The 27,877-nt window shown below is 43.6% G+C and overlaps 1 protein-coding gene across 1 annotated transcript in view; it reads right to left on the bottom strand.

The window, feature by feature from the left end:
* SCUBE1 (signal peptide, CUB domain and EGF like domain containing 1) overlaps positions 1–27,877 on the bottom strand; it is a 234,118-nt gene that overhangs the window by 145,817 nt on the left and 60,424 nt on the right. The window contains exon 4 of the mRNA XM_081331381.1: positions 22,539–22,673. Coding sequence (XP_081187507.1) covers positions 22,539–22,673 — 135 coding nt within the window. The remainder of the gene's footprint in view (positions 1–22,538; positions 22,674–27,877) is intronic.

The raw sequence follows: 27,877 nt of genomic DNA, 5'->3' as shown, positions 1-27,877 counted from the left end.
CTTGTGCTGTGCTCACTACCCTCTGTAATACTGTCCTGTCCGCGGCTGTCAGACCAGCATACCAAACCACAATACCATACGAGAGGACGCTGTCTATAGTAGACCGGTAAAAGAGGGTCATAAGCCGTTGTTCTACCCTGTTCTTCTGCAAGACCCTAAGAAAGTGAAGCCTCTGTTGGGCCTTTCTAACCACCTGGGTTGTGTTAACTTTCCAGGTCAGATCTTCACAGAGGTAGACTCCCAGAAATTTAAAGGAAACTCTCTCCACACAGTCCTCCCCGATGTGAAGTGAGGCAGGTTCCACCTTTTTTCTCCGGAAGTCTAACACCATCTCTTTCGTCTTGCCGATGTTTAGGTGCAAGTTATTGTTACTACACCATATGAATAGTTTTTGTACCTCCACCCTGTATGCTGTCTCATCCCCACCTGTAATAAGACCCACCACTGCGAACTTGATTATTGCAGTGGATGGGTCAGATGATACACAATCATATGTGTATAAAGAGTACAGGTAGGGGCTAAGCACACAGCCCTGTGGCGTGCCGGTGCAAAGCTTCAGGGAGGTGGACAAAGCAGACCCGACCCTCACTGTTTGTAACCGGTCCCTAAGAAATTCTTGAATCCAATCGCAGATGGTGGGGGAGAATTTCAAGTCAGTCAGCTTCTCGATGAGAATGCTCGGCAAAATGGTGTTGAAAGCCGAGCTGTAGTCAACAAAAAGCATCCTGACATAACTTCCAGGTTTCTCGAGATGACTTGCTACAGAGTGTAAAGCAGTAGCTATGGCATCGTCTGTCGACCTATTTCCCCTGTAGGCAAATTGATGTTTTAACATTAAGAAAGTTAAAACTATTTTTTGTTAATTAGGAAGATCTGCAAGCATTAAAACGAACATTTCCACCTAGACTTAACTTTCCAAATGATTCCACTTATATTTGAAAAAAAAGTACTAAATGAATGTCAGAGACAAATAACAATCTTTTTATACAATCAAATAAAAGATCAAGATATTACAGGATTCAAAACTACGAGGTGGTCTAGCAGCCCCCAAAACTTCAAAATGTGTGATCAATTTAGCTGCCTCACCTGGATTACAGATTGGATCACCTGATGATTGTTCTACCTTTCTTGAGGGAAAGTTCCCACATGATTTGTACAAATATTTTTGCATTGGTACAAATAGAAATCAAGTGATTGTGCAATATTAAGTTTGTAATAAACACAGGTTCAAAATTAGTTCCAGCTTCTCTTCTTTAATTCTTTGATGCTTAAACATTAACTATTTACTCTTTTTTTGTTTTATTTTTCTCATTGTGCTTGTTTTTTTTTTGCTCTCAAAAATGATCATCAAACTCTTCCTTCACATGTATGTACACAGAGAAGCACAGCTCTAAAGATTCTGAGCAGCGCAGCTGTTTCTCCATGATGGTGTTCTGGAAGATACCAACCATTTACTATAGAATAGATCCACAACTCTTCTAGTCAAGAGACAATCTTGGCATGTTCTCTACTTACTTGCCAGCTTTTCTCTGGTAAACAGAACTAAGGAGCAGAGAAGCTGAGGACAAGGTGGCTTAGTGATTGGTAGTGGCTGCAGCATGAAACCCCCATTGTGTGAAAGAAGGAGCTTGTGGTTGGGAACCCAGACCATGTCAGTTCATCCAAAAAAAGACAGAAGACCTGAGTCCAGAAAGAGAAAGGTATGGGACAACCAAAAGAGAGATAAATTACTAAGGGGTCAAGGGAAAAAAGCATGGTCAACTGAGAGTTCCAGGTAAGCTAAGGAGAAACAGCCTTCCAGCTGGGTTAAAGGGTGAATTTATTTTTAAGTGACTCATCCCCCTGGAATTGCCAAGAAACTAAGAAAACATGCGTAAGAAGCCCATGAAAGTAAAAGCCAACCCAAAAAATCTCCCCAGCGCTTGAAGGAGCAGAGATTTATTTATTTTTATTAAACTTCTATACCGCCCTTCTCCCAAAGAACTCAGGGCGGTGTACAGGGCAATAAAATGCGACATACAAAAGTTAAAAGAGAATTAAAATTAGTTAGCCCTAACAATAAATAAAATAAACATAAACCCTTAGTCCAGGCCGGCCTGTTCAAACAACCAAGTCTTCAGGTCACGGCGGAAAGAGCGAAGGTCGGGAGCCATCCGGAGCTCAACAGGCAGTTGGTTCCAAAGGGCTGGCGCGGCCACAGAGAATGCTCTCCCCCTGGGGGCCGCCAGCTGGCAATCCCTGACTGACGGCACCCTGAGGAGGCCCTCTCTGTGGGAGTGCACAGGACGAAGGGAAATTGATGCCGGCAGCAGGTGCTCCCGTAGGTAGTCTGGACCCATGCCATTTAGGGCTTTATAGGTCATCACCAGCACCTTGAATCTCACCCGGAGGGCAACTGGAAGCCAATGCAGCTCGCGGAGGAGAGGTGTTACATGGGAGTATCGGGAAACCCCCATCACAACTCGCGCGGCCACATTCTGCACCAGTTGAAGCCTCCGAGTGGTCCTCAAGGGCAGCCCCATGTAGAGAGCATTGCAGTAGTTAGAAATAAAAACAGAGACTGTAAATTCTTTTCTATTAACTCAGTCCAGCTAACAAAAGACACTGCCAACTCTGTAATCAGTGGGATTACAGAAAACTTTAAAGGGGATAGGTCTGGTTAGGCACAAACATAGGATTAAGACTTTGTTAAAACTTAGAGGCTACCTGAAACAGTATAGAGAATGCTTCAAAAATAAAATCTATACTATAGACCAGTGCTTCTTAACCTGGGCAACAATAAGATGTGTGAAGTTCAACTTCCAGAATTTTCCAGCCAGTATCCTGGAATTCTGAGAGCTGAAATCCACACATCTTAGAATTGGCTAGGCTAGCTGGGACATTCTGGGAGTTGAAGTTACCCAGATTAAGAAACATTACCGTATATACTTGAGTATAAGCCGAATTTTTCAGCCCACTTTTTGGGCTGAAAAATTCCACTTCGGCTTATACTCCAGTCAACAAAAAACTTACCGAGGACTTGTGCGCGGCCGAGGCTTTGGAGCTTCCGGGATCGCGCTCACCTCTCCCAAGCCACCGCCGTCCGGAGACCTGCCGAAGTTTGGGGAGGTTTGGGGAGGTGCGCGCGCACCTCCCCAAACCTCCCCAAACGAAGCCGGGTCTCCGTTCCTCTGCGCCCTGCCTGCCTGCTTCTTTCCACAGCGGAAAGAAGCAGGCAGGCAGGGGGCGGAGGAACGGAGACCCGGCGACGTTTGGGGAGGTTTGGGCGCCTCTCCAAATATCCCCAAACGTCGCCGGGTCTCCGTTCCTCTGTGCCCTGCCTGCCTGCTTCTTTCCACAGCGGAAAGAAGCAGGCAGGCAGGGGGCGGAGGAACGGAGACCCGGCGACGTTTGGGGAGGTTTGGGCGCCTCTCCAAATATCCCCAAACGTCGCCGGGTCTCCGTTCCTCTGTGCCCTGCCTGCCTGCTTCTTTCCACAGCGGAAAGAAGCAGGCAGGCAGGGGGCGGAGGAACGGAGACCCGGCGACGTTTGGGGAGGTTTGGGCGCCTCTCCAAATATCCCCAAACGTCGCCGGGTCTCCGTTCCTCTGTGCCCTGCCTGCCTGCTTCTTTCCTCCTGCCGACCTTTGGGGAGGTTTGGGCGCCTCCCCAAACCTCCCCAAACCTCGGCAGGTCTCCGTTCCTCCTGCCGACCTTTGGGGAGGTTTGGGCGCCTCCCCAAACCTCGGCAGGTCTCCGTTCCTCCGCGCAGACCTGCCGACGTTTGGGGAGGTTTGGGCGCCTCCCCAAACCTCCCCAAACCTCGGCAGGTCTCCGTTCCTCCTGCCGACCTTTGGGGAGGTTTGGGCGCCTCCCCAAACCTCGGCAGGTCTCCGTTCCTCCGCGCAGACCTGCCGACGTTTGGGGAGGTTTGGGCGCCTCCCCAAACCTCCCCAAACCTCGGCAGGTCTCCGTTCCTGTTTGGGGAGGTTTGGGCGCCTCCCCAAACCTCCCCAAACCTCGGCAGGTCTCCGTTCCTCCGCGCAGACCTGCCGACGTTTGGGGAGGTTTGGGCACCTCCCCAAACCTCCCCAAACCTCGGCAGGTCTCCGTTCTTCCTGCCGACCTTTGGGGAGGTTTGGGCGCCTCCCCAAACCTCGGCAGGTCTCCGTTCCTCCGCGCAGACCTGCCGACGTTTGGGGAGGTTTGGGCGCCTCCCCAAACCTCCCCAAACCTCGGCAGGTCTCCGTTCCTGTTTGGGGAGGTTTGGGCGCCTCCCCAAACCTCCCCAAACCTCGGCAGGTCTCCGTTCTTCCTGCCGACCTTTGGGGAGGTTTGGGCGCCTCCCCAAACCTCCCCAAACCTCGGCAGGTCTCCGTTCCTGTTTGGGGAGGTTTGGGCGCCTCCCCAAATATCCCCAAACGTCGCCGGGTCTCCGTTCCTCTGTGCCCTGCCTGCCTGCTTCTTTCCACAGCGGAAAGAAGCAGGCAGGCAGGGGGCGGAGGAACGGAGACCCGGCGACATTTGGGGAGGTTTGGTCGCCTCTCCAAATATCCCCAAACGTCGCCGGGTCTCCGTTCCTCCGCCCCCTGCCTGCCTGCTTCTTTCCGCTGTGGAAAGAAGCAGGCAGGCAGGGGGCGGAGGAACGGAGACCCGGCGACGTTTGGGGATATTTGGAGAGGCGCCCAAACCTCCCCAAACGTCGCCGGGTCTCCGTTCCTCCGCCCCCTGCCTGCTTGCTTCTTTCCGCTGTGGAAAGAAGCAGGCAGGCAGGGCACAGAGGAACGGAGACCCGGCGACGTTTGGGGATATTTGGAGAGGCGCCCAAACCTCCCCAAACGTCGCCGGGTCTCCGTTCCTCCGCCCCCTGCCTGCCTGCTTCTTTCCGCTGTGGAACGAAGCAGCCTGAACGAAGCAGGCTGCTTCTTTCCACTGCGGAACGAAGCAGCCTGCCTGCTTCTTTCCGCTGCGGAACGAAGCAGCCGGCGGCGGAGGCTTGCAGAACGGCGGATCGGCTTATACTCAAGTCACCAACTTTTTCCAGTTTTTGGGGGTGAAATTGGGGGTCTCGGCTTATACTCGAGTCGGCTTATACTCAAGTATATACGGTATTTTAGATTTACAATATAAAATATAAACAGATTTGTCCTGCCTGATCCATCCAAAGCAAATCTGGGACAAAGCTGGCAAAATGAAGGGTTAAGGCAACAGATTAAGGTTTCTATGAAAGTTTTATACCATTAAGGTTTATTATCTGCTGCTAACCAGAAAAAATATTTATTAAATATATATGCTGCCGCTCTCTGCCAAGCGAATGTGGGCAGCTTACAATAAAATAAAATAGAAACAGATATCTGAATCCCTTGACTGAAGCTCCTGCTTCCTATATAAATTGCTTTGTGTTGGAATCTCTAATTAGCAAAATGATCTGTTTGAGATCAGACTCAGGGTTTCAGATGTGGCTTTATAAACCAATATTTGCTTTTCAGAACCACCTACAATCTCTAGGTAGGTAGGTAGAATATAACTTTAGTAAATAACCCAATGTATGTACACGTATGAACATTTAATTGGCTATGCTTTAATTTTTGGGCCTTAATAATGCCTATTTTGGAAAATACACACACACATACATATATATTCTGTATCTTTGATGTATCTGTCTAAATGTTAAATGCTTGAACGAAATGACAGCAAATTGTAAATTGTCCATACAAATTCTGCAAAGCTTTAGAAGCTGAAAAGGGTTGCAGATCACGCAATTATGTTGCCGCTTATAGCAGGATTGAAAGATAGCTTGGAAACAGCTGTCAAGATGGCTTCAGGGATTCTCATTTTTTTTCTCACTGTCAGAACCTTCAAACTTACGTCAAACTTCAAGAGTGAATTTTATACATTCTTGCAATTAGATAAGAAAGCCAAACTCCCTCACTTCTTTGAACCCTTTCACCTTGTAGGAATGTTGCTTGGAAACTACTTTGAACTCTATATGGAATAAAAAGTAAAAACACACTATATTACTGTATTGTTCTATAAAGCTCGTTAGGATTTTCTCCATGATCCTATTAGAACTGTAGCTCATTTGTATATGATCTGAGGTTTACATTGAGCAAAGCAAGAGTAATATTTGCAAGAGACTTCACATTATTCATGTCATTTTAAATAGAGTATGGAGAATTTTAGCATGATCATTACACGGTCGTCGCGATCTAAAAACATTCTTATTCGAACAAGCCGGCCTGGCCTGATGGGGGATTGGTGGGGGTTTTTATTGTTGTTTTATTGGGGTTTTAATATTGTATTTACTGTTTTTAGTGGGCAGATATTTAATTCTTTTTTAATTTTTGTAACTTTGTATTTTTATTCTTGCCCTGTTCACCGCCCTGAGTCCTTCGGGAGAAGGGCGGTATATAAATATTATTAAATAAATAAATAAATAAATATGGAACAAAACTGAAATGATCTTAGTGTATACAAATGTAAACTGATGCACAAGGAAATATAACTTTATAGTTGATTGCCTGAATTTCACTGGGCACTACTATAGTGTTTACTGGATACAGTTCAGCAATCTTGCTGGAATATCCTACCCATGGCTGGTTTCCTTGGCTCCTCTGGTTGCGTTACACTATCAGTTTCTTTCCTCCAGTCTCTTGCTCTCATCATGCAAACCTTTGATGATCACTGCTTTCTACAATCTTGACTATTTTTTTCCTTTGAGCCTGGGCATACCGTATGCTTGTTTTTCCTTTTCTTGGTGGCTATTTTGATGCAACTTGGAGGACGGCCGAGACTTCAGATTGGTCTTTGATCAAGACCTACATATTCTTAGAGTAAAGACTCACATACAGGGTTCATCTGGCATTGTTCTTTCCCATTGCTTTCCATATTTCTGATGTATTCCAGTGACATTTGGCTTCTAGTTTGATGTAGATTCTGTCAAAATGCATAGTAGCTGGTTATCCAGCTTCCCCCCCCCCTCATAATATATATATGGTAACTTTTATACTGACTTATTAGAATTAGAATTATAATTTATTAAATTTATATGCCGCCCTTCTCCCTAAGGACTCAGGGCGGCTCACAACAATAAAAGTTAAAAAACATAAAATACAAAATTTAAAAAAGAATTAAATCATAAATGTAATAAATACATAACAATTAACCCAATAAAATCTAATTTAAAACTATAGTCAGTCCAGGCTTGATTGTTGGAACAGCCATGTCTTCAGGTCACGGCGGAAGGACCGAAGGTCAGGGGCCGTCCGCAGCTCCAGAGGCAACTCATTCCAGAGAGTCGGCACGCCCACAGAGAAGGCTCTCCCCCTGGGGGTCACCAGCCGGCATTGCTTAGCCGACGGAACCCTGAGGAGGCCGACTCTGTGGGAGCGAACCGGGCGAAGGGAGGTTGACAATGGCAGCAGGTGGTCTTGCAAGTACCCCGGGCCTAAGCCATGTAGGGCTTTAAAGATAATTACCAGCACCTTAAATCGCACCCAGAGGGCAACCGGAAGCCAATGCAGCTCGCGCAGGAGTGGTGTAACATGGGAGTATCGAGAAACTCCCATAAGCACCCGCGCGGCCGCATTCTGCACCAGCTGAAGCCTCCAGGTGCACTTCAAGGGCAGCCCCATGTAGAGAGCATTGCAGTAATCCAGGCAAGTAGTGACAAGGGCGTGGGTGATCGTGCATAGGGCATCTTGGTCCAAAAAGTGGCGCAACTGGCGCACCAGGCGAACCTGTGCAAAGGCCCCCCTGGTCACAGCAGTTAGATGATCCTCCAAGTTAAGCCGTGAATCCAGGAGGACACCCAAGTTGCAGGCCCTTTCTGAGGGGGGCAATACCTCCCCCCCATCAGAAGAGATAGAACATGTTGGACAATGTGAGATGCCGATATCCACAGCCACTTGGTCTTGGAGGGGTTCAGCCTGAGCCTGTTCTTTCCCATCCAGAACCGCACCACCTCCAGGCACCGGGACATCATGTCAAGGGCATCACTGGGTTGGCTCGGGGTGGAGATGAACAACTGGGTATCATCCGCATATTGGTGATACCTCACCCCAAAGCCACAGATGATCTCACCCAGCGGCTTCATATAGATGTTAAACAGGAGGGGGGAGAGAACTGACCCCTGAGGCACCCCACAAGTGAGGGGCCATGGGGTAGCTCTCTGCCCCCCTGCCAATACAAACTGTGAGCAGCCCAAGAGGTAGGAGGAGAACCACCGTAGAACAGTGCCTCCCACTCCTAACCCCCCGAGCCGTCGCAGCAGGATACCATGGTCGATGGTATCAAAAGCTGCTGAGAGGTCAAGTAGGACCAGGACAGAGGAACAACCCCTGTCCCGGGCCCGCCAGAGATCATCTACCAGTGCGACCAATGCCGTTTCCGTGCTGTAACCGGGCCTGACACCAGACTGGTGTGGGTCCAGATAGTCCGCTTCATCCAGGAATTGCAGGAGCTGACGCGCCACAACACTCTCAACAACCTTCACTACAAAGCGAAGGTTGGAGACAGGATGATAGTTATTCAAGGAGGCCGGGTCCAGGGCAGGCTTCTTGAGGAGGGGCCACACCACTGCCTTTTTTAAGGTGCAGGGGAAGACACCCTCCATCAATGAAGTGTTGACAACTGCCTGGAGCCAGCCCCGTCACCTCCCCGGCGGCCAAAACCAGCCAGGAGGGACATGGGTCCAATAGACAAGTTGTAGCGCTCAGTCTATGTATAATCCTGTCCACATCATCTAAGGAAACAGGGTCAAACTCACCCCAAATGGTATAACCAAGACCTGCCCTCTCCACTCCACTGGATTCTACCCAGTCGGAGTCCAAACCAGTCCGGATCTGAGCGATTTTGTCCTGCAGATACTGTACAAATTCCTCAGCCCTACCCTGCAAGGGGTCATCCCTCAGTCGCTGAGTAAGCAGTGAGCGGGTCACTCTAAACAGGGCGGCTGGGCGGTTATCTGCAGATGCAATGAGAGCGGAAAAGTAAACACGCTTTGCTGCTTCCATCGCCACTAGGTAAGACTTAAGATAAGTTCTTAGCTGTGTTCAGTCAGATTCGGATCTGCTGGACCTCCAACAGCTCTCTAGGCATCTTTTCCGGCGCTTCATCTCTCGGAGACCCTCAGTGAACAAGGGGGTCAGAGGCTGCAAAGGCACAACTCGATCCAAGGCCCCAGCAGCCATCCTCTCCCAGGCTTCTACTAGGGCCTCGGCAGAGTCATGGGCAAGAGAAGCAGGAAATGTCCCAAGCTCCGTCTGGAAGCTCTCAGGGTCCATCAGGCACCTGGGGCGGAACCACCTGGTCAGTTCCGCCTCCCAGCGGCGGGGGGTGGCGTACTGAAAGTCTAGCCAGAGAAGAAAATGATCGGACCATGACGGGGGTTGGATGGTTAAATCCCCCCTACCGAGATCATTAATCCACTGTCCAGAGATAAAAACCAGGTCGAGTGTGTGCCCTCCATTATGGGTTGGGTCTTGAATTACTTGAGTCAGGTCCATGGCTGTCATGGAAGCCATGAACTCCCGAGCCAACTCAGATGCCTCACCCGCGGAAGGCAGATTGAAATCCCCCAGAACTATAAGCCTGGAGAACTCAATCGCCAACCCGGGCAAGACGTCGAGGAGCTTGGGCAGGGCCGATGACACACAGCTGGGAGACAGGTACGTAATCAATAGGCCCAACTGAACTCCAGGACCCCACTTCAAAAGGAGAGACTCACACCCGCCTATCTGAGTGACAGTGGCCACTCGCAAAGACTCTCCTTAATAATAACCACCCCCCACCCCTGCCCTTGGCCCGCAGCTAGTGAAGCATCCGGAAGCCCGGTGGGCATAGTTCTGAGAGGGGGACCCCCTCTTGGCCCAACCAGGTCTCTGTGATGCAGGCCAGGTCCGCGTTCTCCTCCTCAATAAGATCATGTATGAGGGGAGCCTTGTTCACCATGGACCTGGCATTGAAATAAACCAACCTGAGCCCAGGGTCCCGCAATCCTATGCCCCCGGGGGAGCAAGAAGAGTCACGAGAGCGGGAACAGGCAACCGCTTGAAGACAGCAGTGGCCCATTCCCCAATTGCGATAAAACCCTCTGCTCCCACACTCTCTGCCCCTCCCAATCACCGTCAAAATAGAAAGACCCTCCTCACTCGGAGCTGAGTCTGCCCCCAAACCCCTACTCCCCCCCACGACTGTCCAATGGTCTGGACTGCTGTCCGGGTTGAACTTCCCCAAGTTCGTTCTGGATCCCTTGGGCCTCCCCCCTCCCGGATCCCCTTAAAATTTTAAATAAAAATCTTGCTAAAAATCCCCGCAAACTCCTCTTTGAAGCATGCCATCTCTCAGGGTCCCACAACCCGTCATCAAGAAAGTTCTTATGTAAGACAGATGGACGCTCCTGCGAGAGGGGGGAATCTCACAGTGAGTAAAGTTCTCCAAAGGTATATGCTGGCATACAGAGGGAAATGCTAGCATCGGACAATGGAGGGTGCCAGCAGATGGTAATGCATAGTTCAGTCAGCCTGTGGCAGGTCCCAAAGCCACAATCGTGGTAGCAGTAGAGTAATCAGCGGCAGCGACAGCAAAAGCCATAAGGTGGTGATGACAAAGTGGTGGTGGCAAATGATGACAAGTCCAAAAAGGCAGCCCGATGACAATGGCGACGGACCCAAAACAACAGAATTCAGGCACGGCGACAAGGGCAGCTGCAACCTCTGCAGCGGCAAGGAAGCAGCAGCAGTAGCAAACCCCATAGCCACGACCACAACGCCAACAGGTCCACCGCACTCACGGAGCCAAATGCACCAAGTGGCAGAGGGGGGTGAGAAATGACATCAAAGCCCCCTTCCCCCTGCCACAAACCTGGTCTCAACAAAACAAACAAGCACGAGCAGAGTCTGAAATCCGGTACAAAATCACTCAGCCCAGCTCTGCTCGGCTTGAACAAGCAGGGAAACAGTCGATTCGGCCCCACCCAGCTGCCAGCGTCCTCTCACCGGTGAACTAGATAATCAACCTCTCTGGCTTCTCCTCCTCCATCCTCTGTCATTTCGGGCTGTATCCCGACAGGGGAGGGCGCCAATGCTCCACCAGCAGCTCCACTGACCGAATGGGCCAAACGATGGTAAAAAAAACCCCATGGCAACCCAGCAGAGCTGAAAACCGCTCCACACTAACAGCTCAGAAGCCAGCGAGCAGCCATCTTAGACATGCGCAGACCATCTTTAGCATATACATGAATTTCTGTACCTGCATTTCCTTTTTCTTTTCATTATGAAGGTGGAAAATAAAAGTTTGTGGTGTCTTCTTCAGATGAAAATATCTTGTTTCTATGACTGCCATTACATGAATTCTAAGTATTATTAACCTTGACCTGATCAGGACTAACAGAGACAGTTTCATTGGGTGGCCTCTAATTCTAGTATTAAGAGAGTTGGAGAAGTGTTCATTCTTTCTTTACCCATATATGTTGAATGGGGAATTCTGGAAATTGAAGTCCACACTTCTTAAAGTTACCAAGGTGTCACAGATACTTTTAGGTGGGCAATTAGGAAAACAATTTCCATTTGAGCACGTGTGAGAAATAGGTGGGGCTAGTGATGCCCGTCTTATGGTGCCGTGCGCACTAGTTCAGTACACAGTGAGGAGAAGGTTGTGTTGCAATTGACTCGTCCGCTAGATCAATTGAAAATGAACCCTGCCATAGAAAATCCTGCCAAATGTGAAGTGCGTGCAGTAATACGATTCCTGTGTTCGAAAAATCTTTTGGGAACTGTGATTCATCACGAACTGTGTAATGTTTACGGACCAAACGTGATGAGTGAAGGTGTCATATGTCAATGGTATCGCATGTTTAAAGATGGCCGAACTGACGTGCACAATGAGGCAAGAAGTAGCCGGGCTTTTGTCATGGACCTTTTTGTCAATTTCCTGCACGAGTCATAAGGGTGAGGGCATTTGTTTTTATAGTAACAATCAATGGTATAAAAATGTCATTACACTAAATAAATTTTGTGATGTGGACGTAGAGACATTATTCATTAACTGTAAACCTTTTATGCTCCACAAGAGCTCTCCTCATTTATATTAACTGGATCTATCTATCTATCTATCTATCTATCTATCTATCTATCTATCTATCTATCTATCTATCTATCTATCTATCTATCTATCTATCTATATCTATATCTATATCTATATCTATATCTATATCTATATCTATATCTATATCTATATCTATCTATACACACACACACATCTATCTATCTATCTATCTATCTATCTATCTATCTATCTATCTATCTATCTATCTATCTATCTATCTATCTATCTATCTATCTACACACACACATACATACACACACACGCACACACATACATACACATACACATATATATATTTACTGGATGTTTCTGCAATTCTATCTGCTCCTGGGATTTACGAGTTACTATCATTTATTGATTCACTTAGCCAAGTTTCTATGAAGCAGAGAGTTGCTGAGTTGCAAAAGTCTGAGTTAATCCTATTTAAAAGGAGCAGTTCATCCATCTTTTCTACAAGTGAGCGAAGATTAGTTAAATGGAGTGAAGGGAGAGGGGTTCTTATGCCACACTTTCTGAATCTATGGAGAATTCCTGCTTGCTTGCCCCTCCTTCTTTTCTTTTTTCATCGCCTTTGTCCTGTCGTGTTAAGAGTAGTCACTCCCTCAATCAAAATTTTCTCTGCGTTTGTAAAGACAGAAGGAGGAACTATCCCAGAAATCTGCCTGTCATTTAGAATCCGCTTCCTGATATTCCCAATCTCATCCCTTGCGTATGAAATTTGCAGTGAATCACAGAAAGTTATAAAAACATCAAAACTACTAGAGACCATTTCACTGAAGCTGCCATTGGTGGCACCATCTTGAGGCAAAAAAAAAATTATGACCAAAGTTACAATGGCACTGAAAAAAGTTACTTATGACCTGTCCTCACATGACTGTCATACTGTTAGTCATGTGATCAAAATTTGGTGGCTTGGCAACGTCCATGTATCCCAGGATCACATGACCTCAATTTCCAACTGTCCTAGACAATTTCCGATAAGCTAAATCAATAAGGGAAGGTTGTAAAATCACTTAACAAGCACATCGCTTTAGTGACAGAGGTTCTGGTTACCCACATCTATTTATTTGTTAAATTACTACCCAACATCATTCCAGTAATGCAAAGTGGCAACCACAGCCTTCTAGCTCCCAATTTCATCCATCCTCCCGTGAGCCTTGGTAACTGGCCTGAGAAACAGTGATTGGTTCAAAGTCACCGAGAGGATTTGAACATGGATTCCTCTGCCATATTTAACTTCAACTTTTAAACTCAAGCAGTCTGTTTTTGGAATATATAAGCCACTGTAGAACATTATCTTCTGTCTGCACTCACTGCAGTAGGGGTATCCATAGAGAGTGAGTGACAAGAAAAGTCAAGGCAGTGGCCATAACCAAAGGATCAAAGCCCCAAAGGTGTGTTTTCCTATGTTGTGAAGCACATATGTGGTTTTGATCTCCTTTGGAAACCCTTGCACTTGTCAATATAATTTTTGATGAATGGGACTTAATACAGTCAGTGATATATACATTCTCTTTGGCAAAGCAACACATAGACCAGGGGTAGGCAACCTCGGCTCTTTTATGACTCATGGACTTCAACTCCCAGAATTCCTGATTCAGCTATGCTGACTCAGGAATTCTGGGAGTTGAAGTCCATGAGTCATAAAAGAGCCGAGGTTGCCTACCCCTGACATAGACTAACTCAGCCAAAATCCAAAATGAGGAAAGGAGTATATGTGACTGAGTAGAAATAGTCCTGAGATCTTTGTCCAGGGTAGTGAGGGATCCCATCCCATCCCAAACTAGAGGTAAAGCTATACTGGACCTAATTCTTACTAATAGAGAAGAAGTGATAGAGGGAGTTGAAGTTGCAAGAACCTTGGGGCAAGGTGATCACGTCATACTGGAATTCAATATACTGCAAACACAAGCAACAGAAAATAATTCAACCAATGTCTTAAACTTCAAAAGAGCTGATTTTTTAAATATTTTATTAATTTTCTAATTTAACAATCATAAGTACTTAATAAATGACATGTTGTCTGTGTCCATTAGTAATTCAGTTGTACATATTAAGTTTCTCATTCCCATTTTCAAGAAAGGGGGGAAAAACAGACCTAGGAAACTACAGACCAATCAGTCTAACATCAATACATGGGAAGATCCTGGAAAAGATAATCAAAAGATCTGCGAATAACTAGAAGCAAACAAAGTTATAACTAGTAGCCAGCACAGGTTTGTTAAAAACAGATCATGCCCAACCAAATTAGTAGACCAGAGAAATGCTGTGGACATAGTATACTTAAATTTCAGTAAGGCATTCAACAAAGTAGACCACAATCTACTGCTTGGTAAGCTAGAAAAAGGTGGAATAGACAACATTACCATCAGATGGATTTGTAGCTGGTTGACAAACCATACTCAACAAGTAGTCCTCAATGGTACTGCATCCACATGGAGAGAAGCAGTGGGGTACCACAAGGCTCCATCTTCAGCCCAGTACTCTTTAATATCTTCATCAATGACTTAGTTGAGGGAATAGAAGGGGAACTCATCAAATTTCCAGATGACGCTAAACTGGCAGGAATAGCCAACATCCCAGAAGACAAGCTCAAGATTCAAAAAGATCTTGATAAACTGGAACAATGGGCCTTATCCAACAAAATGAGTTTTAATGTGGAGGAAAGCAAAGTTTTATATTTAGGCAGGAAAAATCAAAGAGATAAGTACAAATTAGGTGAGACCTGGCTCAAAAACAGTAACTATGAGATGGACCTCGGAGTCCTAGTAGACGATCACTTGACTATGAGCCAGCAATGTGCAGCTAATAGAATCCTGGGTTGTATAAAAGAGGCATAGAATCAAGATCACGCAAAGTATTAGTACTGCTTTATAAAACCTTAGTAAGACCACACCTGGAATACTGCAACCAGTTTTGGTCACCATACTACAAAAAAGATGTTGAGACCTTGGAAAAAGTTCAGAGAAGAGCAACTAAAGTTATCAAAGGCCTGGAGACTTAAACATATGAAGAACGGCTGCAGGACTTGGGTTTGGCTAGTCCAGGGGTAGGCAACCTCGACTCTTTTATGACTCATGGACTTCAAGTCCCAGAATTCTGGGAGTTGAAGTCCATGAGTCATAAAAGAGCCGAGGGTGCCTACCCCTGGGTTAGTGTAAAGAAAAGAAGAAATAGGGGTGACATGATAGCTATATTCCAGTATGTGAGGGGCTGCCACAAAGATGAGGGCGTCAAACTATTCTCCAAAGCACCAGAAGGCAGGACAAGAAACAATGGTTGGAAACTGACCAAAGAGAGAAGCAATCTGGAATTAAGGAGAAAGTTCCTAACAGTGAGGACAATTAACCAATGGAACAGTTTGCCTTCAGAAATCATGGGTGCTCCATCACTGGAGGTTTTTAAGAAGAGACTGGACAGTCACTTGTCTGAAATGGTATAAGTTCTCCTGCTTGAGCCCCCCAGTCCCTCCCAGCTCTATTCTATTCTAGATGAGAAAGGCATACCATACAATTCAATTTGAAAGCAAGTGCACTAAAAGTTAACTAAAAAAAACCTTAGGAAATTAAAATGGAGTAAGTTGCAAACAATAGCAAACATGCGTAAAGGGGCTGATCTTTGTTCCTGCTCCCGGAACTACTACCTTGACTTTCTTGACATCCATCCCCAACTTTGATATGCTGCAACCATTCAGCTTATAAAAAAAACTCCACCTAACATAGGCTCTCGACCCTGACAACTCTTTTCTTATTAAACTCCTCGACCATTCAAATGTTCAGACAGTTTATCATGAATACTTGGTCTGGAAGAATGATGCAAACACACTTCAAGCAGTCTGCATCCCTCTGGACTGACAGTCTGTTCTTGCATTTGCCTTATTAAGGTTTAGGTGGCCAAATCTTACTAACACTACCCCATCCTGAAAAAAATACCCAGATTCAAAACAAGTTAGCATTTGAATGGGATACTACCAAAAAAAGTCCCAACCTGGGAAGTCCAAAAAAGGAAAAAAATATGCAGAAAGTGAGCAATGACAAACGACTGCAAAATGATTGGCAAGCAGACTACATGGATGAAGTCATTAGCTGATCTTGTCTTCATTCTTTATCTTTTCTTTTCATTATTAGCAGCCTAATGTGTGAAAGAGATATTAATGTCAGGTATCTTTTATGAGTGCAGCACTTATGTGATGTATCGAAAGCTCTATTAATATGTTTGTTGATGACAAATGCAATTAAAGATTTTAGAAATTGCAGCTAAATTCAGGTTGAATGCTTTAATTTAAAAATCACACATTCTCTGTCTCTCTCACATACACATTTATATAGTTAGTTTTTTTTTCTTACAGAGGTTAAAACTCAAATTCTTTTTAACTATTTAATTGTGATGTGCCTCAAGGAACTATGACACAGTGTTAGCTTCAGGGATTGATGCCATTTGAATCCATGTGTTTTCCTTGAAGCAGAGATACCGCTTAATCAGCTTAAATGTTTTTGACAGAACTGACAGCAGAACCCAGAAAGCCAAGTGATTTAAATGCCATAGAAATAGTATTTGCTTAAGCAGTACCTTCCGAAAAATGTGCAAATGAAATATCACTTTAAGGTATTCAAAAGTTTTAAGGTAGTCAACAACAGAAAATTGTTTTATAAGGCAGAACTTTCCTTCTGCTGTGTTTCTTGCAAGTTATGTGTTTGCTTAAAATTTTAAAATGGGACAAGTAATCTCCAATAAGACAAAACTATATTATTACAGTGCCAGAATGGCTAATAATAACCAATAGCACAACTAATTATCCATTTAAATTGCTAACATCAGATAACTGTTTAACTCAGCAGTTTCACGATTTCACGTACCTAACCAAATTTGGAAGAAATTTACAAACCACAGATCAATATTCAAATGGGCACATCTCACATATGATAAGCTAACTTTTTAATTTTGAAAATGACAATCCCTTTTCAAAAGATTGTATCTTTTTACACAAAAGACAAAACTGATACAAATTTAGCAATTTATTTTGCCAAGTATTCTATCCTTTATATAAATCAGGTTTGTCCACCCTTTTGGCTTGCCTAGGTTGCACTGAGTGAAGAGGCATTGTCTTGGGCCACGTATAAAATATCTAATATAGTTAATGTATATAAATAGCAAACTTTCATTATTGTTTATATATTTTTAATTGTTTTGTGGGGCTGCATTGCTAACTAACCAGGGTGGCATGTGCCCACGGGCCACAGGCTGAACGTGTCTGATATAAATTAAGCTTGCTATATAAATATTACTGCAGATGTCTTCATTATAGAACAGTATAACAGTATAACACAAGGGACAAGTATAACAAGTATAACAAAAGGGATGTGGTGGCTCAGTGGGTTAGGACGCTGAGCTTGTCGATCAGAAGGTCGGCAGTTTGGCGGGTCGAATCCCGAGTGCCGCGTAACAGAGTGAGCGCCTGTTACTCGTCCCAGCTTCTGCCAACCTAGCAGTTTGAAAGCACGTAAAAATGCAAGTAGAAAAATAGGGACCACTACGGTGGGAAGGTAACAGCGTTCCATGCGCCTTTGGCGTCTAGTTATGCTGGCCACATGACCACGGAGACATCCTCGGACAAGCACTGGCTCTTCAGCTTTGAAACAGAGATGAGCACCGGCCCCTAGAGTTGGAAACGACTAGCACGCATGTGCGGGGGAAACTTTACCTTTACCTTTATAACACAACAGACATCTTCGACTTCAGCCATCCATATTTTTACCAGACAAATGTCTTACAACATCCCTTTTATTCCATAATCCTGAAGTGTCCCAACATCCTACAGTAATTGCTTTTATTTTATAATGTGCACAATAAAATAATTACCCTGGCTTATTTATATATAAAATTAATACACCCATTTTGCAATTCAAGAGATGAATGATATCCAGATCCCTTTCATGATTACTACTGATAAGCCAGATCTTCCCCATCCCCATAATTGACTATCAGTGCTGATTTCATTTTCTTAAGGGCTTAAATGAGTGTTTCTCAACCTGATCTGGTTAGGAATTCTTGGAGTTGAAGGTCCCACATCTGAAAGTGGCCACAGGTGAGAAATTAGCTTAAAACTTCTTCCCACTCTTGAGTGAGCAGATGGAACTCTATGTGTCTGGAGCAAACTCTTTGCTTACAAAATGCTCATCTCTCGTCTAGTAACAGTGAGGATTGTCTTATAGTTTCCTTGAATTATTATTAATAATTACAGGCAATTATCAAATTGCCTGTTGCAGATTTAATGGAAGTTACTGGGTTTTGACTGCAAAGAGGTCTTTGACTACAAGAATTACATTTCCTAAAAACAGTAAAAATCCTGCCATTTTCATGAGTTTAAAATTCTAGTCTCATTTCTCGGGGGTGTTTATTTCAAAAATGCAGTCATGCATGAGAGTCTTATACAGATTTCTGTGCATCTATATAAATATATACTACTGCACCCAGAGGCTGACTATCAAGCTGATGGCTGGCCACTAAGTTAAGGTTTATTTTGAGAAGAATATTCCAGTCCTATTTTTTGTTGACTAACAATTACACTCCTTACAAGCCTGTTAGAAATTCACAGGCAGATCATAATACTTATCATCAATTTTCCCCTTTGATCATAATCATGACTTGGTTCAAATTATTGTTATATTCAGAATATATACTGCTCAAAAAAATAAAGGGAACACTTAAAGAACACAATGTACTGTATTTAATAGTAGGATGTCTTATTTTCTGTTCCCTTTATTTTTTTTGAGCAGTATATTTTTCTCTGGTGCAGTTTGAATTTCAAGCTGTACTTATTTTTGCCATCCCTTATTATTTCATTACTATCATTTTGTTGTTTGCTAATTGGTACCTTTCAAAAGCCAGGAGGTACAAAGAAGCCTCAATCATTTGGACCTCCCACACTCCCATCTCTATGTCCACCACACCAATTTTCCTATAAGCCAGTTCTTGCAAACCTATTTCAAGCATCCACAATTGAAGCACGATCTCACAGACAACTGGGATTGCCCCACAGTTGACCTGATACTCCTTTACTATTTGCTAAATTAATAGCTGAGGTTTTAAAGTTTGAGATGCATGTTCCTAAATCTCGAACATAATTCATCTACTCCTTACTGTAAATGACAGAGTATCACTGTATGGAACCAAAGGCTCCAGTGTGCAGGTAGGGCTACTGCAGAGTACACTATAACTAGGAAATATTCTTTTTCAGTTAGAAACTCGATGCTCAATTGTTTCCTTTCGATATTCTGCTTTCAATCTTGTTGTTTTCCCTTGTTCATCTCCTTCAGCAAAGGCTCTTTGGCTTTTTTTATGTAGTCATTTAAGCTGTGTTTTCCCTCTTCTACAGTTTGTCCTCTGCCACCCTGAGAGATTGGCAAGTACAACAGATCAATATCAATTTTTGGATGCAGAGCATAGTGCATTGTTATTAGTTTTCTTCTCTTTCAATCCAAGTTATCACATTCTAGCTGAGTCCAATCAATTATTGCAGCTGACTGTCATATTAACAGGCACTGCCCAGGTGTTAACTGCCTTTATGATATTTGCTCCCCTCAGCTTTGAGCGCAAGATTTTCCATACTTGCTTTATGTATTTATGTATTATGTATGTTATATATTTTGTTGAAGTAGCTTCATTGACTGGGTTGTGCACCAGGTCAGAAGCTTTCAAAACTCCTAAGTACTTGTACCCTTCTTCTGGTTTTACTGCTTTTATCAACTTTTACCAACTTTTACTAACTCTTGATTATCAGGTTTGAATTCATCATCTTGAACAATTTTTCCTGCCTTAAAAGCAATTGTTGCACATTCGTCAAATGCCAAATTGCATTTCAGTGTCTCTACTAAACTCCTCAGTGCTTTTCAGTAGTAAGCTCAATTCAGCTTTTGTTTTTCCAAACAAGTTTAAATCATCCATGGACTGTAGAGAAATGGGAAAATTTCAACCCTTTTTTTTACCCAATTCCTAGCCACTGCTTGTCTTATTCAAAATGCTTGTTAGTGGTGCCATCGAAAGTACAAATAACAATGAGTCACCTTGGAAGAGTCCTCGTTTGATTTCAACTTCGCCAAGTTCTTCTCCACAGGCCATCAACTTAGTTTGCCATAGCTTCATGGAAGTCTTCAGGAAGTTCTGGAGGTTGCTGCTAATTCCAAAAATGTCTTAAGCATTTCTCATTCCAGCTGTGTGGAACAGAATTAAATGCTTTCTTATAATCAATCCAGGCCATCAACAAATTTGCTCATCTTTTCTTTGAATTCTTCAAAACCAGTTTATCAATCATCAATTGGTCTTTGGTTCCTCTTGAATTTTTGCAGCATCCTTTCTGTTCTGCAGGCAGCAAGTCCTTCTTTTCGAGATATCCATAAATTTGGCCCGTAAGTAATTTGTATGTTGTCGGCAAGTGATTGGCCTGTCATTTCCAAGTTTATTTCCCTTTTCTGCATCCTTCTGAATCAAAAGAGTTTTTCCAGTTGTTAACCATTTTTTCACTTTCTGGTGTTTCCAGAACCTGATTCATCTGGTTTGCTAATCTTGCAGGAAAACCTGTTAGTGATTTCAACTAGAATCCATGCAGCTCATCTAAAGCAGGGGCACTCCAGTTCTTAACCCTTTTTGCTTATTTTTCCATCATTTCTTTTGTAATGTGAATATCTTCCATTCTAGTCACTTTTACAGTGCTTTCAACCTGCTTTATCCACTTTGCATTCTCATTCCCATCACCATCATCATCAACATTGTTGATGTTGTTATTATTAAAATTTTAATCTTCAATTTGATTCACAGGTGGGACTGGTAAAAAGTTAACAGTTCAAGTCCTGACCAAGAGCCTAAGAGCTGTTAAGGTAACATCTGAGTATATAGGTTGTTGTTGTTGTTGTTATTTTGTTAGTTATTTGTATCCTGCCTTTATTATATTTACAAATGACTCAAGGCAGCAAACATATCCAACATACCTTCCTCCTCCTATTTTGCCCACAACAACAACCTTGTGAGATTGGTTGGGCTGAGAGAGAATGACTGGCCTAAAAGTTACCCATCTGGCTTTCATACTTAAGGTGGGACTTGTATTCACAATTTTCCACTTTCTAGTCTCGTGCCTTAACCACTAAACTAAACTGGCTCTTTTTTAGAGCAAAAGTGTGGGCCCAAATCCAGAAAAACTGTATATAATTATCCTGGTGTTACCTTTTAGCAGTTTAGGACCAGCCTTTTTTCTAACTGCCTCCCCCTTTTCCTTGAGAAATTATTAGCATGTCAGAGATATATATCTTGGCAACCAGATTTACAATCCAGACTGAGGATAGTTACTAGGTTAGAACTAAAGCTTTCCAGACCAGCCATACAAATACATGAAAGATGATATTGAAGTTTCCTAGTGTCTTTGATCTTTGAGACTTTTGACATATTTCAAAGGTACTTTATCCATATCCAAAATAAAGTTAAAATTCTCAAAAAGATATATAAAAGGCAAAAGAATCAAAGTACTCAACAAATTTCATGATTTTGTTTTCCCTTTCATGGCAGTGTGATAGGGGAAAAGCAAAATCAATGTAAGATGTCACAATTCTGTTAAAACTCATATTAATACTCATTGTGAAATGCCCCATGCTCATTGTAATGTCACATCATCAAATAATGTAAAGTGTCTGCTAATGTTTGGTATGGATTCACCTCTTTCTCAGACACAATTACTGTATAATAGAAAATAGTGGATATCACTATTGGGCATGTGGACATCACTTTGTTTAAAGACTTTAAATCAAACACATTCAAATTTTGCAATACCATAACTATCTGATATGATAAATTAATTGTATAACCTCCCTGAATGAATTAAATTAATGAATTCATTGGGATTTGGATTGGTCAAGAAATGTACTACAAACTAAAGGACGTGTAACTCTGATATATTTTCTTGACAAGTTTACTTTTATCAGCACTACTAGTAGTTTGGACATCTTACATTTTTCTCTCATCACTCAACCTAAGTTTCTATTCTGAAAGGCTATAAATGTAAATTGATGGATAAAATACTGAATGTCATGAGCTCTTAAATATAGTTACTCTGAATCAAGAGATATACTAATATACACCATGTAGGAAACACCCAGTTGGCTGGAAACCATCTGCTGATCCCAATGTTGCTGTAATTAGTGGGTGACCCACATTTGGGCTTATTTTACCATTGCAGGCGTGCCTAGGCAAAGTGCCAGTGAGCTTGGGCAATGGTCTCACTTTGTTGTATAAACCTGGTCAGCTTTAAATAAATGCTGCAATGCCCTCTAAGTTGCTCACAACAGATCACCAAAAGTCTGAAAACCCAGATTTTAAAATACATCAAGAAATTTTCCATCAGTCTTGTAATAACTTTGGTACTGTACATTTGAAGGTTAATTTATATTCTTCAGGAACTGGAGACTTACCATTAGAGCGATGGATACAGGTGTGTTGATTATCGCTTAGGAAAAACCCTTCTTTACATTGGCATTCATAGCTTCCCATAGTATTGACACAAATCTGTTGGCAGCCACCATTGTTATCCAAACATTCATCAACATCTAGAGACATAAATTTTAATGTAAGCTGTTAATACTCAGAATACAATAAGAAGCCACAAACTCTTCATTCCAATTCACACATAAACATATGGTCTCATCAACTATCATTTAAGAAATTATAATTTATTGGGCTGAGCATCAGTTTTGGGCCTATGTGCTTCTTTCCTTTCCTTCACATTTCACAGTGCACAATTCACAGGTATGAACAATAGATTGGCTGATCTAAAAAAGTTAAGCAAAGGTGGATGGGACAGCTCCTGAGAATACCTGGATGGGACACCTCCTAAGAATCCTAGAATCCTATACAAGATTAGAAAATAAAAGCAACACGAACAAAGAAGGTGATACAAACCTCTTGCATGTGTTGCCAAGAAAACTACTGTCAAGCCTTAGGCCAGTGTTTCTTAGCCTTAGCAACCTGAAGACTTGTGTACTTCAATTCCAAAAATGGCTGGCTGGGCAATTTTAGGAGATGAAGTCTACACATCTTCAAGTTGCCTAAGGTTGAGAAGCACTGTTCTAGACACTTGTTTTCCAGTATAAGTACAGTGACATCATTTCCTAAACCAGTTTTGTAACTGAATGAGTTGTGCTTTCTATATGTTGTTGTCAATGACTGTATGATAAGTTTTAAAAAATTAACCTAAATAAATTTTTCATAACAAAATATAAAACCCAGACCTGCCAAAATGACCCTTTGACTGAAATTAATTGCATTAAATAACAATCTCTTCTCAAGCAAGGCTTAAAACCAACCTGGAATTAGTTATGGATAAGCTTGGTTTTCAGTGAGCTATTTTTCATTTATATGCCCTGGAATATCTTTCTGAAAGGAAGTTTCCTTTGTGCTTTAAAAACAATACCCAACGGCTTATCAAATGTCAAATGCATTGCATTTACTCAGATGCAATTATCTGCCATCAGTATCATGATGCAATTGGATGCTCATTTTTTTCCAATCCTAGCTTCCAGGACTTCAAATTTAAGTGATTTAAAGCTCACTTAATGGGGCTATTTCTAGAAGCAATTTGTTTTCAGAATCATTCCAATCCTGGCTAAAAAGAATAGGCATGGTTGCAGCACTTTAGTAATCAATACATACATGGAACTATAGTTTTAAAGGTATTGAAACTGTGCTATGCAATAATAAAATATTTAATCCTTCTGTTCTGCAGAATAAAAGGGCAGCCTTTATTGCTTGCCTTATTTTTAATTACAATATATTTTAGTTAGTTTATTTAGTTTAGTTAGTTATATTTATATACCGCCCTATTCCCTGAGGACTCAGGGCGGTTTACAGGGAATTAAAAATCCAAAATACAAAAATTAAGAACCAAATTAAAAAATATTAAATTGACCCTGTAGTCAATTAAAAAGAACCCCAAATTAAAATTTCTCCTCAGTCTGGGCCCGAGAGCTCGAAGAGCCAGGTCTTCAGGCCCCGGCGGAATGATCGGAGTTCGGGGGCAGTTCTCAGCTCCACCGGCAGCTGGTTCCAGAGGGCAGGCGCTCCCACCGAGAAGGCCCTATCCCTGGGTGTCACCCGCCGGCAATCTCTTACCGGCGGGACCCTGAGCAGACCCTCCCTGTGGGAGCGCACTGGGCGAAGGGCGTTTGATGCCAGCAGCAGGTGTTCCCTCAGATATCCCGGACCCAGGATACTCTATGTACTTCAAAATAAAATGTATACAAAAATGGTTCATGGGGAATTATATGATAGAACTAAATATCTTCCCTATCCACTTTGAGTCAAGACATAAGGAATTCAAAGGTGCACAAGTAACTTTGGTACTTGAATCAGAAACATCCATATCACAGAATAAAATTAAGTTAAAAAAATGAGACTGCAATGGTATACATAAAAAGAAATAATAGCCTGTCTAACAAAAAGATACACATGAGAAACAGTTCTTATGAGGAAAAACTAGAAAGTCATTTTTTTTCTTCCATATTCCCAGCAATTTGCTCTCACTTGGAAGTGGAATGTAAAGGACTTCCAAGCTGATCATAAACTTTGAACAAATTCATATGGTTGAGGGTTGTATTTTAGACATTGATTTATTATGTGTCATCTAGTTGGTGTTGACTCTCAGTACTATATAGTTAGAGTCTTCCATGAATGACAGAGACCCCAGACTGGTCCTTCAGGTTCTCCGAATGGATCTATCATCATTGTGAATCCATCCACCTTGCAGCTGATTGCCCTTTTTTCCTCTTTCCTTCCACTTTTTCCAGCATACAATATATTTCATATTTATGCTAGTTGTACACATTCTACAAAAATATACTATGTTTTTCTACAATGTGTACTACTTGCATAAATACGAAATCTATGCTGGAAAAAGAGAAAGGGAAGAGACGAGTTATAGGTTTTTTTGTATAATGTATAGTACTTGCATAAATATGAAATATATGCTGGTAAAAGTGGAAGGAAAAAGAGCTATGTTTTTGTATAATGTGTGCTACTTGCATAAATATGAAAATTTGAGCCTGGTCATTTGTGCTTTGAGTAAGTACTTAGGACTGATTTCTACTGAAATCCATGTGTTTGTTTTCTTGTTCATGATAATCTCAAAATCTTCTCTACCACAAACATGTCATATGCTTTCTATCTTTCACCTTTAAAAAAACAACAACTTGAATGTCTGCAATTTCCCTTTCCTTGTAAAGTTGTTATCTTTGTTGGAAGATCTTAAGCAAAGTTCGCCTTTGCATTGCCATTAATTATCAGCCTCTGGCATCTTCCTATATCACAACTGTCCAATATAGATGCCCACCTGCTTTAGCTGGCAGCTGGGATAACACTCACACATGAACTCATGGTATACATTCCCGATGTTCTTTGATGCCTCACTGTGATGAGCCATCATTTATTTATTTATTTATTGATGGGATTTATATCCCGCCCTATCTCCCGAAGGACTCAGGGCGGCTAACAACAAAACATATAATAAGTACATAAATCAAGATAAAATGAAATTGAGAACATCAGTGCAATAAAAAATTAGAGAATTTAAAAAATGAATTAAAAATACTAAATATAAATTAATTAAAATGCCTGTTAGTCTAGGTCAGCCTGGTGGAACAGGTGTGTTTTGAGGCCGCGGTGAAAGGATTGGAGGTTTTGGGCCATCCGAAGCTCAGGGGGGAGCTGATTCCATAGGGTTGGCGCTCCCACAGAGAAGGCCCTCCCCCTGGGGGTCGCCAGCCGACATTGCCTAGCTGACGGTACCCTGAGGAGGCCTTCTCTGTGTGAGCGTACTGGACGATGGGAATTTGTTCCCGGCAGCAGATGGTCCTGCAAGTATCCCGGACCTAAGCCATGTAGGGCTTTAAAGGTAAGTACCAGCACCTTAAATCTCACCCGGAGGGCAACTGGTAGCCAATGCAGCTCACGCAGGAGGGGTGTAATATGGGAGTATCTGGGAGCTCCCATCACAACCCGTGCAGCTGCATTCTGCACCAGCTGAAGCCTCCGGGTGGTCTTCAAGGGCAGCCCCATGTAGAGAGCATTACAGTAATCAATACGGGAGGTAACGAGTGCGTGGGTGACTGTACGTAGGGCATCTCGGTCCAAAAAGGGGCGCAATTGGTATATAAGACGGATCTGTGCAAATGCCCCCCTAGCCACGGCTCCAATGTGATCTTCAAAACTGAGTCGTGAATCTAGGAGGACGCCCAGATTGCGTGCTCTATCAATGGGAGGTAACATCTCTCCTCCTATAGTCAGAGATGGAACCTCTTGGACTAAACGAGATGACGGTATGTACAGCCACTCAGTCTTGGCCGGGTTGAGTCGAAGCCTGTTTTCTCCCATCCAAATCTGTACCGCTTCCAGACAACGGGACATCACATCAAGGGCATCACTGGGTTGGTTCGGGGTGGAGATGAATAGCTGGGTATCATCAGCATATTGATGATATTTCACCCCGAAGCTACGGATGATCTCTCCCAGCGGCTTCATATAGATGTTGAACAGGAGGGGCGAGAGCACCGAACCCTGAGGCACTCCACAATTAAGAGGCCTAGGGCTTGACCTCTGCCCTCCTGCCAACACCATCTGCGAACGGTCCGAGAGGTAGGAGGAGAACCACCGCAGAACGGTGCCTCCCACTCCCAGCCCCTCAAGACGACGCAGTAAGATACCATGGTCGATGGTATCAAAAGCCGCTGATAGATCTAATAGGACCAGGACAGAGGAATAACCTCTATCTCGGGCCCGCCAGAGATCATTCACCAGCGCGACCAATGCCGTCTCCGTGCTGTGCCCTGGTCTGAAACCCGATTGGTACGGATCTAGATATTCAGCTTCCTCCAGGTTCAAAGGGAGCTGTCGTGCCACCACGCTCTCAACGACCTTCGCAAGGAAGCGAAGGTTGGAGACAGGACGGAAGTTGTTTAAAACAGCTGGGTCCAGTGCTGGTTTCTTGAGGAGGGGCCTTACCACCGCCTCTTTCAAGGCAGCAGGGAAGTACCCTTCACTCAGTGAGGCATTGATAACTGCTAGGAGCCAGCCTCGTGTAACCTCCCGAGATGCATAGACTAGCCAGGAGGGACACGGGTCCAACAAACATGTGGCGGCACTTAGTTTCCCCATGATCTTGTCCACTTCATCCGGAGTCACAGGATCGAACTCTTCCCAAATGTACTCGGCCAACTTCATCGTTTTCCTCTCGTTAGATACTGCCCAGTCAGAGTCCAGACCAGCCCGAATCTGAGCAATTTTGTCCACCAGATATTTACTAAATTCCTCAGCTCGTCTATGTAGGGGGTCCTCTCCCGTCTCTTGACTTAAAAGGGAGCGGACCACTCTAAATAGGGCGGCCGGGCGATTATCTGCAGACGCAATGAGGGTGGTGAAGTAGGCGCGCTTTGCCACCCTCATTGCCACAAGATAGGATCTAGAAAAGGATCTTAACTGTGTTCGGTCAGACTCAGACCGACTGGCTCTCCAAATGCTCTCTAGGCCCCTTCTCTGGCGCTTCATCTCCCGCAGGTCCTTGGAGAACCAAGGAGCGAGTCGGGACTTGCGCCGGGTCAGAGGCCGCAAAGGGACAACGCGGTCGAGCGCCTCCGAAGCAGCCTGTTGCCAGGCATTAACTAAGGACTCGACCGGGTTGTGGGAGAGGGAGGTGGGAATCGGTCCAAGCGCCATCTGGAATTTATCTGGGTCCATCAGGCGCCTGGGGCGGAACCACCTGGTC

This window comes from Vipera berus (assembly GCF_964194415.1).
Source record: "Vipera berus genome assembly, chromosome: 6".
Taxonomy (NCBI): domain Eukaryota; kingdom Metazoa; phylum Chordata; class Lepidosauria; order Squamata; family Viperidae; genus Vipera; species Vipera berus.
The sequence above is the reverse complement of the archived record's forward strand: the minus strand, read 5'-3'. Positions and strand labels throughout refer to the sequence as shown.